The sequence below is a fragment of the Rhinolophus hipposideros genome, assembly GCF_964194185.1.
Source record: "Rhinolophus hipposideros genome assembly, chromosome: 18".
Taxonomy (NCBI): domain Eukaryota; kingdom Metazoa; phylum Chordata; class Mammalia; order Chiroptera; family Rhinolophidae; genus Rhinolophus; species Rhinolophus hipposideros.
The window spans coordinates 57163723-57177283 of record NC_138064.1 but is presented as its reverse complement, the minus strand read 5'-3'; the positions used below and the strand labels follow the sequence as shown (position 1 = coordinate 57177283).

General features: G+C 38.1%; 1 protein-coding gene across 1 annotated transcript; it reads right to left on the bottom strand.

Moving 5' to 3' along the window:
* Positions 1-261: 261 nt before the first annotated feature.
* On the bottom strand, positions 262-13543 carry MRPL32 (mitochondrial ribosomal protein L32). The gene is made up of 3 exons (XM_081080132.1): positions 13372-13543; positions 11797-11978; positions 262-1116 (listed from the first exon to the last, which is right to left on the bottom strand). Exons 1-3 carry the CDS (start codon positions 13499-13501, stop codon positions 862-864), a joined length of 567 nt encoding a protein of 188 aa, XP_080936258.1. The 5' UTR covers positions 13502-13543; the 3' UTR covers positions 262-861.
* Positions 13544-13561: the final 18 nt, after the last annotated feature.

The following is a 13561-nucleotide window of genomic DNA, read 5'->3' as shown; positions in this document are numbered from 1 at the left end:
GGCTTGGTAAGCAGGGGTAGATTCAGGTATGGACCTGTTAGCCTTAGCTTTCCTGAATCATTGATGTTACCTCAAGTTACTTACCTTAAGTATGACACATAGCATTTAAGAGATCATGATAAAATGTAAAATAAACTAAAAGGACATACTCAAAGGAATATGTAATTACAGGCCACATCCTTAGCACACTTTCTGTGTATTACTACTCATGTCTCCTTTTAAAAGGGTCTCTCCCAAAACAATAAATTGCAAATCTCATTTAAGCCATTTGATAAATTCTGAATGTCATTTTGATTTAATGTAAAATATCAAGAACTATTTCTAAGTAAATTAACATAGTATGTCCCATATAAATTCCACCAAATGCAATGTTAGTTGGTTAACACAAAACAAAACAAAAAAAAACAGAGCAAACTTTTTCTTACTGTTACAACTACCATCTTACAAAACACTACCCAGAATTCAAATAATAACCTATTTCCAGGTGTCACTTAAGCAAAACTATTTGTGTAAGTATTCTTGTGTAATAAAAACCACTAGCAAACCAAACAAAAGCAGAGTCAAACATAACTCTTCATATGAATTTTAAATTAGTTTTATTGTTCTGGCCTTGAAAATTTAGTTTACTTAAAAACTTATAATAGAAACAGACATATAAATCCACTGCCTTTGCATAAACAAAGATTTTCAGACTTTACTCCTGATACATTCTTCAAATTATCCACACAAAACTACTCATTAAGAATGTTTTAAGCTATATTGATGATTTTTAAAATAAGCACAAAATATTAAAAACAAAGATTCTTTCTCTCTTTCAGGAGAAATGTTTTATGTTAAGTTATCCTTTAAACATCTCTGGTGTCAATTCTGGGTGAACCAGGATGGTCGCTTCCTGGCTTGTTCAATGATCCTCTTGCCCTGATCTTGTTCAGACGGTGTCTCTCCCGCATACAGCACCACGGTCTCTATGGTAGGAGCCTTAAAAGGGCCCCCTTCTGTTTCCCCTATCTGTCTTCTGATTTCTGCAGTCTCCTTGCACACCTTCTCATAGCAGTAGCCACAAAGGACATGTTTCTGTTTCAGGTGACCACATTCAGGACAAACGTCTATGTTGTTCTTTAAAACAAACAAATAAACAAAAGGCAAAATAATGAACAAATAATTACTGACAGGAGTGATGATTGTTATGTTTTTGAATTTTCTTAGAATATTCATGCTGCATGAGGTCATATACCATCTAGTTCAACCTCAGTTTAATAGGAAAACTGCATGCAAACAACATCAAATTTAAATTAGAAAAACTGGGGCCAGAACTCTGGTCTACTGACTTTGAATCTACACAGCAGCCATTTAATGTGCCCTACTCCCCCATCTTCAAACACTAAACCTCTAACAAAAAGGAATTCACTTTCCTTTCAATCTGTCCTGGGAAAAACAAGATTATAAACACATTATAAGTTGGCTTCCCCTGATTAATCACAGTGTCAGTCAAATTCCTGCATGAAGTATAGTTGATAGATGGTGTAATTTTTCTTTTTATACATGAATGTTGATTATTCCTTAATGTAAAACTTGTTTTATTACAATCTGAGGGTATTTTGATGAGTTTTTATACATGTCTACCCAACTTTAATGAGACAATTACAACTTTTAAAGTTTTTCTGACGTGTTTAATACCAGACTTGAAATTTGAAGAAAAATAGAAATAATGTAAGCAGCATGGCAGTGTAAGGGGACCTTGAGGCCTCTCCCCTTGAAGTTATTATACAAGTTGGACAGCTATAATTCCACAAAGGATTTCCTTCTCAACATACAAGCACGTCTGAGAGATCCTTGTATTGAAACATCTGAAAGTGGGTGTATTGGAAGAAACAGGGCAGGCGGGAATGGGGAAGAACAGAGATTAGTGCCAAAGACACAGCCAGGAGCTCACTACTACCCCAGGCCCCAGCAGACTGGGTAGCAGGGAAAGTGTTGGGTTACACAGCACACACTGCAGCACTAAGGAACAGAGGGATAGAGTCAACATTCCTACCTGGGTGGTCAGCACACATTGGCCAAGCCCAACAATGGGCAGAGATGGAACACAAAGGAATGGCAGCTGTGGTCTAGCAACAGCAATCACCAGGCAAAAAACAAGGCCACAGGTGCACAGCCATTGCCCCTCACCCTCCAAGAGCTCACAGCAGCCCCAGTAGATGTTGTGGTAGTGCAGGTGTTGTGTAACAGCACACACTCTTGGCAGCTCTGGCTGGGCAGAAACATTTCTTCCTGAGCCACAGGCGCACACTGCGACTCAACCCACTGCCAGGGATGGAGATACGGACATATGGCAGTTGATGCCTGGGAGCTGCCATTACCAAGAGAAAAGCAAAGCCACAGACACATTAACTAGCCTCCCCACCCACCCACCCAGCCCCTACCTATTGCAGTGGAGCCCAGTGGAGGGATCTGGGACACTTCCGATAGTACAACACTGCTAGCAGTATCTAGTCACAGGAAGCAGTGCGAGGATTGCACAGGTCCAGAGCCCCATCACTCAGCACATTCCCCCATGGGGGTAGTGCCTTGAAGACCAAGATGACCTTGTCACAGAGAGGACACCCACCTCAACAGGGAGAAAGAAAATAAACAAGTTCCAGAAAATAAACTTAATGACATGGAAATAAGTGATTTAAATGACAGAGAACTCAAGATTGCAGCTCGGAAAAAACTCAACAAGATAGAAGTAAAATCATAAAAGCAGATGAATGAATTCAGAAATAAAATCAATGAACAAAAGTAATACTTTACCAAAAAGATTGAAACTATAAAAAAAACCAAAACCCAGAAATTCTGGAGCTGAAAAACTCAGTAAGTGAGATGAAGAATGAACCTAGGGAATATAGCAGACCAGACAGAAGATTAGTGATATTGAAGATAGAAATCTAGAAATGACTCAGATGGGAGAGAGACTTGAGAATTAAAAAGACATGAAAGAACTCTATAAGAACTTTCTGATTCCTTCAGAAAGAGCAATATAATACCGAATATAACAGAAGGAGAGGGAGAAGGGAACAGAATGCCTATTCAAACAAATAATCAAGAACTTCCCAAAGAACTGGATCCTCAAATCCAAGAAGCTAACAGAACAACTAATCATCTCAATCCAAAAAGGCCTTATCCAAGGCACATTATATTAAAGCTGTCAGAAATTAATGAAATTGCAGAATTCTCAAGGCAGTCAGAGAAAAGAAGATGGTAACTTATAAAGAAAACACTATTAGATTATCATTGAATTTTTTTAGAAGAAACCCTTTATAAGTTATCATCTTCTTTTCCCTGACTGCCTTGGGCATTCTCTCAGTCATTAATTTCTGACAGCTTTAATATAATGTGGAATCAAATATTCAAAGTATTGAAAGACAGAAATCACCAGCCAAGTTATCGCTTAGGTATGAAGGAGAAATAAAGGCTTTCTCAGACATACAGAAGTTGAGGGACTTTATCACTACAACACCTGCATTACAAGAAATGCTGACAAACGCTCTTCTACCTGAAACAGAAAGACACAAAACTGAGTAAGACTACTCACAGAGAGACAGAAGCAACTCTTGTTCAGAATAGGGTATTAACTCTTAAGTATAACATAAAGATTAGAGCAGGAAAAAGTACTTAACAAAAAAAAGAAGACAACAGTTACTGCAATTCAAAAATGAACACAGCACAAAAAGGGTTAATTTATGACTGAAGGGGATGAGGGGAACATAAAAAGGGAGAGGGTAACCGACAGAACTTGCACAGGTGAATGAAGATAAGATGCAATCAGAGGAAAAAGGACTACTGTACATATAAAACTTTCTTTTACATACACTCAGTGGTAACCACACAAAAAAATACAGAACTGAGACGCATAACATAAAAAAATGAGGAAATGGGCTGGCCCGGTGGCTCAGGTGGTTGGAGCTCCATGCTCTTAACTCCGAAGGCTGGCGGTTTGATTCCTACATGGGCCAGTGGGCTCTCAACCACAAGGTTGCCATTTCAACTCCTGGAGTCCCGCAAGGGATGGTGGGCTCCGCCCCCTGCAACTAAGATTTTACAGGGCACCTTGAGCTGAGCTGACTCCCAATGACTCAGTTAGTTGGAGCGTGGGCTCTCAATCACAAGGTTGCCAGTTCGATTCCTCGAGTCCCGCAAGGGATGGTGGGCACCACCCCCTGCAACTAAGATTGAACATGGCACCTTGAGCTGAGTTGCCACTGAGCTCCCAGATGGCTTAGTTGGTTGGAGCGCGTCATCTCAACCACAAGGTTGCTGGTTCGACCCTCATAAGGGATAGTGGGCTGAGCCCCCTGCAACTAACAACGGCAACTGGACCTGGAGCTGAGCTGCGCCTTCCACACTAAGACTGAAAGGGCAAAAACTTGAAGCTGAACGGCGCCCTCCACAACTAAGAATGAAAGGACAACAGCTTGACTTGGAAAAGAAGTCCTGGAAGGACACACTTTCCCCCAATAAAGTCCTGTTAAAAAAAAGAAAGAAACAGGGGAAAAAAAAATCATAGAATACCACCAAACTAAAATAACAGACAAAAACATAAGGGAAAAAAATAACAATGGAGACACAGAGCTTTCAGAAAACAAAAGATAAAATGGATATAGGCAATCCTCATATATCAATAATCACCCTAAATGTAAATGGACTGAACTGACCAATCAAAAGACACAGAGTAGTCATGTGGATGAAAAAACACAATTGTACTATATGCTGCCTTCAGGACACATCTTATCTGCAAAGAAAACTACAGACTCAAATTGAAGAGTTGAAAAATTAAACTCCAAGCAAATGTCATCCAGAGAAAAGTGGATGTAGCCATATTTATATCAGCCAAATTAGATTTTAAGATAAAAAAGGTAACACTAGGCAAAGATGAACATTTTATAATGATAAAGGACAATACTCCAAGAAGACTTACCAATATACGAGGTTTGTCAAGAAATACGGTGAATGTTTAAATTAAAAAAAAAATTATTACAGTAAAAAACACATTGCCACTAATTCCCCTCAACATCTCCCCACCCCCTCACTTCGAACACATCTCATTGTCCTTGCCACTTTCTGAAGCAGTTCTGGAAGTCCTCTTTCATGTCTTTAGTTGCGTTGTCATGGCTGCCTCAATGTCCTGAGTCGATTCAAAATGTTTACCTTTCATGGTCATTTTGACTTAGGGGAAGAGCCAGAAGTCGCACAGTGCCAGATCTGGTGAATAAGATGGATGAGGACAACCTGTAATGTTTTTATTTGACAGAAACTGCAGTATCAGAAGCGATGTATGACACGGAGCCTTTCCGTTGTGATCAAACAATAAGTGAATGCTGCTGCCAAGTGCCATTCAACGGAAAATCAGAGATCTTCAATATGGGACGAGGCGCGTAGAGCTTTAGTAACAGTGTGTGACAAGTTTCAACTTGTTCGGTGTAGTCAGTCAGGTGTGAGCTACAGTTCAGAGAAGGTGTGTTTTAAAGTGTGCCATAAAATTATTCTCCATTATGACAATGCTGTGTCACACATCGCTTGTGGTACGGCAATTTCTGTCAAATAAAAACATTATGGTGTGTTCTCATCCGCCTTATTCATTGGATCTGGCATCTTGCGACTTCTGGCTCTTCCCCAAAGTCAAATGATTCAGGACACTGAGGCAGCCACAACAGGGCAACTAAAGACATGAAAGAGGACTTCCAGAACTGCTTTGGAAAGTGGCAAGAATGATGGGATAAGTGTGTTTGAAGTGAGGGAGAATATTTTGAGGGGGATGAACGGCAATGTGTCTTTTACTGTAATAAATTCTTTTTTATTTAAACATTCACTGTATTGTTTGATCACACCTCGTATACCCCAATTAGGGAGCACCAAAATACACAAAGCAACTACTAACAGAACTAAAGGGAGAAACTGACAGAAATAAGATTATAGTAGGGGACCTAAATATCACATTGAGGGTAATGGATAGATCATCCAAACAGAAAATAAAGAAGTATCAACCTTAATGGACACATTACACTAAATGGACATAAAAGATACACAGCTTTTCATCACAGAACACCAGAATAAACATTCTTCTCTAGTACACATGGAACATTCTCAAGGACAGACCATATGTTGGGGCACAAAACTAGCCTGAACAAATTTAAGAAGACTGAAATAATACCAAGCATATACTCCAAACACAGGGCTTAGAAACTTGAGATCAACTACAAAAAGAAAGCGGAAAAACCACATATATGTGGATTAAACAACATGCTGCTAAACAATGACTGGGTCAAGAAGAGATACACAGAGACAAATGAGAATGAAAATATGACATCAAAATTTTGGGAAAGGCAGCAAAAGCGGTAATATGAGGGAAGTTTATACCGTGTTTCCCGAAAATAAGACCTAGCTGGACAATCAGCTCTAATGCACCTTTTGGAGAAAAAATTAATATAAGACCCAGTCTTACATATTATATAAAACCTGGTCTTATAGTAAAATAAAACTGGGCCTTATATTCATTTATGCTCCAAAAGACGCATTAGAGCTGATTGTCCCGCTAGGTCTTATTTTTGGGGAAACACAGTAGCACTGTAGTCCTACTTCAAGAAACAAGAAAAATCTCAAACAACCTAACATTTCACTTTAAAGAACTAGAAAAAAAGAGAACAAACAATGCACCTAGTCAGTAGAAGGAAGGAAATGATAAAAATTAGAGCAGAATTAAGCTAAATGAAGAACAAAGAGACAATAGAAAAAAATTAATGTAACAAAGAACTGGTTGTTTGAAAAGATTAATAAATTGACAAACCTCTTGCTAGACTCACTAAGGAAAAAAGAGAAAAGATTCAAATAAACAAAATCAGAAATGAAAGAAGTTATAAAGGACACCACAGAAACACAAAGGACTATACAATAATATGAAAGACTATAAACCACCAAATTTGATAACCTATAAGAGATGGAGAAGTTCTTAGATATATATAACCTTCCTAGACTGAATCACAAAGAACTGGACAATCTAAATAGACCAATCAACAGTAAGGAAATTGAAACAATCATGAAAAACCTCCCCATAAGTAAAAGTCAAGGACCAGATGATTTCACCAGTGAATCCTACCAAACATTCTAAAAGAACCAAGTACTTATCCTTCTCAAACTCTTCAAAAACTGAAGAGGTAATACTTCCTAACTCATTTGAGTAATACTTTCTAACTCAAGGCTAACATTACCCTGATACCAAAACTCAGCAAGGACAATTCTCCCAAAAAGAAAATTACTGACCAGTATCTCTGATGAATACAAAAATCCTAAACAAAACACTAGCAAATCTTATACAACAATGTATTAAAAAGATACACATCACCACCGAGTGGGATTCATTTCAGGGGCACAAGGATGGTTCAACATATGCAAGTTGATCAATGTGATACACCACATTAACAAAATAAAAGATAAAACTCATGATTCTATCAATAGATGCAGAAAAAGCATTTGACAAAATACAACATCCATTTATGATTAAAACACTCAATAAAATGGGTATAGAAAAAAAGTACCTCAACATAATGAAGGCCATATGTGACAAATCCTCAGCTAATATCATACTCAATGGTGAAAAACTGAAAGCTTTTCCTTTAAGATCAGGAACAAGACAATGATGCTCACTCTCACTATTGTTATTCAACGTAGTACTGGAACTCTTAGCCAGAACAATCAGGCAAGAGATAGACTGAAAAGGCATCCAAACTGGGAATGAAGAAATAAAATTGTTACTTTTTGCAGACATCATCACTCTTTATGTAGAAAGCCCTAAAGACTCCACCAAAAACCTATTAGAAATAATGAACACAGGAAGATTGCAGGATACAAAATCAATGTACAAAAATCCATTGCATTCCTATATACTAAAAATGAAACTTCAGAAAAAGAAAAAGCAATTCCATTTGCTATTGCAACAAAAAGAATAAAATACTTAGGAATAAACTTAACAAAGTATGGGAAGGACCTACACACTGAAAACTATAAGAGATTATTGAAAGAAATTGAAGACACAAAGAAATGGAAAGATATTCCATGTTCACGGGTTGGAATCATGAACATAGTAAAAATGGCCATATCACCCAAAGCAACATACAGATTTAATGCAATCCCCATCAAAATCCCAACGGCATCTTTTAAAGAAATAAAACAAACAAACAAAATAATCAGATTTATATGGAATCACAAAAGACCCCAATTAGCTAAAGCTATCGTGGGGGGTGGGAGGCGGGGAACAAACCCACAAAGCTGGAGGAGCCTGACTTCAAATTATACTACAAAGCTATAATAATCAAAATAGTATGATATAGGGAAAACAGACACACAGACCAATGGAACAGAACTGAGAGACCAGAAATAAACCCACGTTTATGGGTAACTAATTTTTGACAAAGGAACCAAAAACATACAATGAAGAAAAGAAAGCCTCTTCAATAAACGGTAGTGAGAAAATTGGAAAGTCACGTACAAAAGAATGAAATTAGGTTGCTATTTGAAACCATACACAGAAATTAAGTCAAAATGAATCAAAGATCTAAATATAAGATCCAAAACAATAAAATATATGAAAGAAAGCATACATACTAAACTTATGGACCTTGGTCTCAGAGAGGATTTCATGAATTTGATCTCAAAGGCAAGCAAGGGAAATAAAAGCAACAATTATTGAATGGACTACATAAAGCTAAAAAGCTTCTGCACAGCAAAGGAAACCATCAACAAAACAAATAGGCAACCAACCGAATGGGAGATCTTTGAAAACACCTCCAATAAGGGGTTAATATCCAAAATATATAAAGAACTCATATAACTCAACAAGAAAACCAACAACAAACAATCCAATTAAAAAATAGGCAACCTGAATAGACATTTTTCCTAAGAAGACATATTAATGGTCAACAGCTATATGTAAAGATGCTTAACTTCACTAGCTGTTAGGGAAATGCAAATCAAAACCACACAGACATACCACCTCACACTTGTTAGGATGGCTATTATCAAGAAGACAAATAATAGTAAGTGTTGGAGAACATGTGGAGAAAAACGAACTCTCATGCACTGTGATGGAAATGTAAATTGGTACAGCCACTATGGAAAACAGTATGGAGGTTCCTCAAACAATTAAGAGCTGCCATATAACCCAGCAATCCCTCATCTAGGTATCTATCCGAAAAATCTGAAAATATTTATCCATAAACATATATGTACCCCTATGTTTATTGTAGCATTATTCATGGGTGGCCAACATATGGAAATAACCTGTGTCCTTCAATGGATGATTGGATAAAGATGTAGTATATACAAGGTCGGACAATTAAGTTTGTGAACTCATCCTAGAAAAAGTGCTACAAACCTCATTGATGAATATCACTACAGTCACCTTCAAAGTACTCCCCTTGGGAAGCTGTGAACCGATGCCAGCTCCTAGTCCACCCTTCAAAGCAATTTTCTGGACTGGCCATCAGAGCTGTTGTCGTATTACCCTTGATGTACTGAATGTCATCAAAATGTCTTCCTTTCAATATTTTCTTTATCTTTGGGTAAGGAAAAAAGTCATTGGGGGCCATATGAGATGAGTAGGGTGTTCCAATACAGTGATTTGTTTACTGGCTAAAAACTTCCTCAGAGCCAGTGCCGTGTGAGTTGGTGCATTATCATGAATTGTTGGCAAACTGTTCAGGTCGTCTAACTTCTTCATGCAGCCTTTTCGGCACTTCCAAATACTAAACCTGGTTAACTGTTTGTCCACTTGGTACAAATTCAAAATGAATAATCCCTCTGATATCAAAAAAGGTTAGCAACATTGTTGCAACAAGTTCGTGAACCTAATTGTCAATGGCTAATTGTCAGACCTAGTATATACAATGGACTACTACTAAATATAAGATCCAAAACATTAGCTATAGGAAAAGATGAAATACTGCCATCTGCAACATCAATGGATCTTGAGAATATCGTGCTAAGCAAAATAAATCAGAAAAAAGAACCATATTTCACTCATATGTGGGATATAAAACAGAAAGCAACAAATGAACAAATAAAACAAATAAAAAGACAAACAACACATAGACACAGACAAAATGGTAGTTACCAGCAGGCAAAGAGGGTTGAGGGAGGTAGAAGAGGGACAAGGGGGTCAAATAGGTTGATGGAAGGAGACTTGACTTTGGGTAATGAACACACAACGCAACATACAGATGATATATTATAGAATTGTACAGCTGAAACTTACATAATCTTATTAACGTCACCCCAATAAATTTAATAAAATAAAAAATATTTATAAAGAAAAAAATAGTAAACAGGAGCCATCAAAGAAATTCCAAATACATCATAAGATTAACATACGTACATTTGTGAGGCAAATGAGAATGAATTTTAGTGTCTGAAAGGAACAAAGAAAGAACCTTGGAAATTACTCGCCGCACCAATTTTGCATTTTACTCTGCTACACCGGAAACTGTATTGCATGTTCAAGTGGAAAGATACCCACAATCAGTTGGTACTTTTTTCTGACAAAGCACCCAGCATAATATGCTCTATGTAGCAGAAAACAATTCAATGAAGAAAATGAATGCATGGGATAAGGGCTATTCTTTTCCCCCAGAATCAACACACTCAGGGAAATCATGTAATAGATTGGTGCAAGATCTCATCCGTACAATCTTGATTTCTCTCAACCAATTGTGTGAATTATTGTTGTTTTAATTAAAGAGTATTTTTCACTTCCAGATTTTAAGTCCAGTACAAACAGTGACTCAGTAATATTTCTTGGCTTAAGTTATGGATTTGGTTCAATACTGAAGGTGGAAGCTTATCAAAGTAAGTTCTCTTTTCTGGAGTTTTCATCTGCACTGCACTGCTGCTGAGGAATGCCATGGAGTATACAGTAGTTCAAATCATGGCTGTTAAAGCCATAAATTAACAGATCAAATGTCATAAACACTATACTTTTTGTTTCCTAGATCAATGAAAACAGTGTATCCATGCATCCAATGAAGAGAGTGGAGATCTGGAATTGTCTGAGGATAGGAACACACACACACACACAAAAACTCGAGAAGAATTTGAGCTCAAGAATTAGACTGCCAGGACTCAAATCCTGGCTCCGCCACTTAACAGTTGTGCCCCCACATGCAAATTCTTTTTGCTTCAGTTTCTTCATCCTAAAAATGAGCAAAGCCATGTTTACTTTGGAGGGTTGTTGTGAGGATTTGATGAGACAATTCACATAAAGCACTTAGATACATGATTGGCACTTAATAGATGTTAGCTGTATTTATTACTTATCTATGGATTTTTCCTTCACAGTATTTTATTGGACACAGTAAAGAATAGAATAAATATGTAAAGGCCAGTAAAACCCAAGATCCAATATACCTACTGATTCTAACTTTAATTTTAGGTTCTGCCACAGTTAAGAGGTTTATCCATTTATGGTTCAAAATCACACAGTTCAGGACTGGCACAGTTCACAATGAAAAAGTCACGTAGTCTCTTCACAAACCAGTCCTCTATGCAAATTCCAAACTCCTTCTTTGACTGTGTTCCTATTATTTAGACACACACACATACATACACACACACATACATACATACTGAGAATACTGTATTTTATTCAGGCCAGAAAAAAATAGACATAAAAGATTAAGAATAATTTACTCACAGGTTATATGAATATACCAAAAAGATATGCAGTGATAGTCATGACAAAAAGCACACCCACAAAAATCAACACACTACCTTAACTTTAATGAGCTTCTGAGGGTTTCTTCTCCTACACCGGTTAACTTCAATGCTGCGTCTGTTTTTGGGAGCAGCCATCCAAAAGATACTATCCAAAAGGCTGGAAATCTCCTTACTTCCATTATTATCATTTGCTGGTTCTGTAATTGTAGCTGGACCTTGGACTGCTAATGCTGGTCCTACAAAATAAAACATGGAGATTCAAAATCGGTTTCTAGCTACTAAATGACTATTTACAGATATTCTCTTTAACAATCAACAGTGACATGAAAACATTTATAGACAATGTCGCATTCAATAGACATTTAACAAGAAACCTTAGTTATTAAAATATACTAAAGCTCATACACAAAGCAATTTTAAAGATAATTTTTTTTAAAGGGCACCTGCTGAAATGAATCAGTGAAACTGTACCAAGTTTCTCATCTTATGAAAAATGGAACTGGGGGGAGACAGGGAAAAGGTAGTAATAAACGAAAGGAAGACCACTCAATTGTCCACATCCAGTTGATGAGGAGTATACCTAATTATTTTACCAGTAAATCTGAGCTTGAGATTTCCAAAATGCACTTCTGACCTACACTAAAATAACTGGTACTTTTTTGCTATATTCAAACTAAGTCAGCTCCTTTGTCATAGAACCTGGCAGGCCTTTGAAGTCGCTTAGTTCTTCATAACATTTCCTCTTTAGTCGCGTCTATTCTCTAAGACAAAGAACTATCGCACCAGTTTTCGAATTATATTTATTTATGTGACCATCAACGTTTCACTTGTTTTTCTAAACTGTAAAATCAAAGAGATTCCCTTACCCTCTCTTTGCGACTCCTCAGACTTGCAATACTTCTTTGGATTTTAGGAAGTTTTAAAAACACACAGAATTCCTTTTCAATATATCTAGAAGCATTTCTAAGCAAAGAGCAGTGATTGACAGCACAGGTTCTGAAAGGAGTGTGTGACCTTGGAACCTTTCTCAGCCTACTTGTTCCGCTGAAAAGTGGAGAAACCTAATGGGATTGTGAAGATTATCCCAGGAAGCTCAGGTAGGCTTCGGCATATAGCGAGTTCTCCGTTCAGACTGCCTGGGTATTATCTTGTTCGGGACACCTTAGAAGTGGAATAGAATGTAAATATCAAAGCAATGACAATTTAAATTTCCAAGACACTACCAATTCAGTATATGTTCTGCCGAAGCGAGCGCAAGACACTACCAATTCAAATTAGCTTCTGGGGGAAACAAGGGGATAGGATTCAACTGCACAGAGCTCGAGCGTCACAGAAAACGACAAACTGCTCTAAGGTGTGGGAGGTCTGAAAAGGAAAGATGGAAGGACTCGGAGTGGCGGCCCTGGATGCGGAGCTAATGCCCTTTGGGAACACTCAGTGTACGAATGTGACAGAATTTTATTGTTTTTATTTTTGGAGTACAGGGGGCAGGAAACACAGCTTCTCTTGTTTCTAAGTAAATGTCCCTGACGTCCCCTGCTGCAGACTGGAATGCGGAAGGGCTGCGTCCGCCACGCTGCCCGGGGCCCCCTCATCCATCCCCTCCCCACGGCGGTCTTCTTTACGCACCCCACGGAAGACTGGGAAAGCCTGGCCGGCTCTGCTGAAGTTTCCGCCGCAGTCGCTCCCAACAGTTCCTGAAGAGCCCCGGGGCTGCCGACCACGGAGGAACCACCAGCAACAGCAAGGCCGCCGCCATGTTCTTCTCCCTAAGACCGCTCTCACTCGGCTGCTGAATCCCGCCCTCACCCCGAGCAGG

Coding starts and splice junctions, on each gene's coding strand:
- MRPL32 (XM_081080132.1), bottom strand. CDS start 13,501: ATGGCGGCGGCCTTGCTGTTGCTGGTGGTTCCTCCGTGGTCGGCAGCC. Junction 11,979..13,371: donor CTTTCCCAGTCTTCCGTGGG/GTGCGTAAAGAA, acceptor TTTATTTTGTAG/GACCAGCATTAGCAGTCCAA. Junction 1,117..11,796: donor AGAAGCTCATTAAAGTTAAG/GTAGTGTGTTGA, acceptor TTTGTTTTAAAG/AACAACATAGACGTTTGTCC.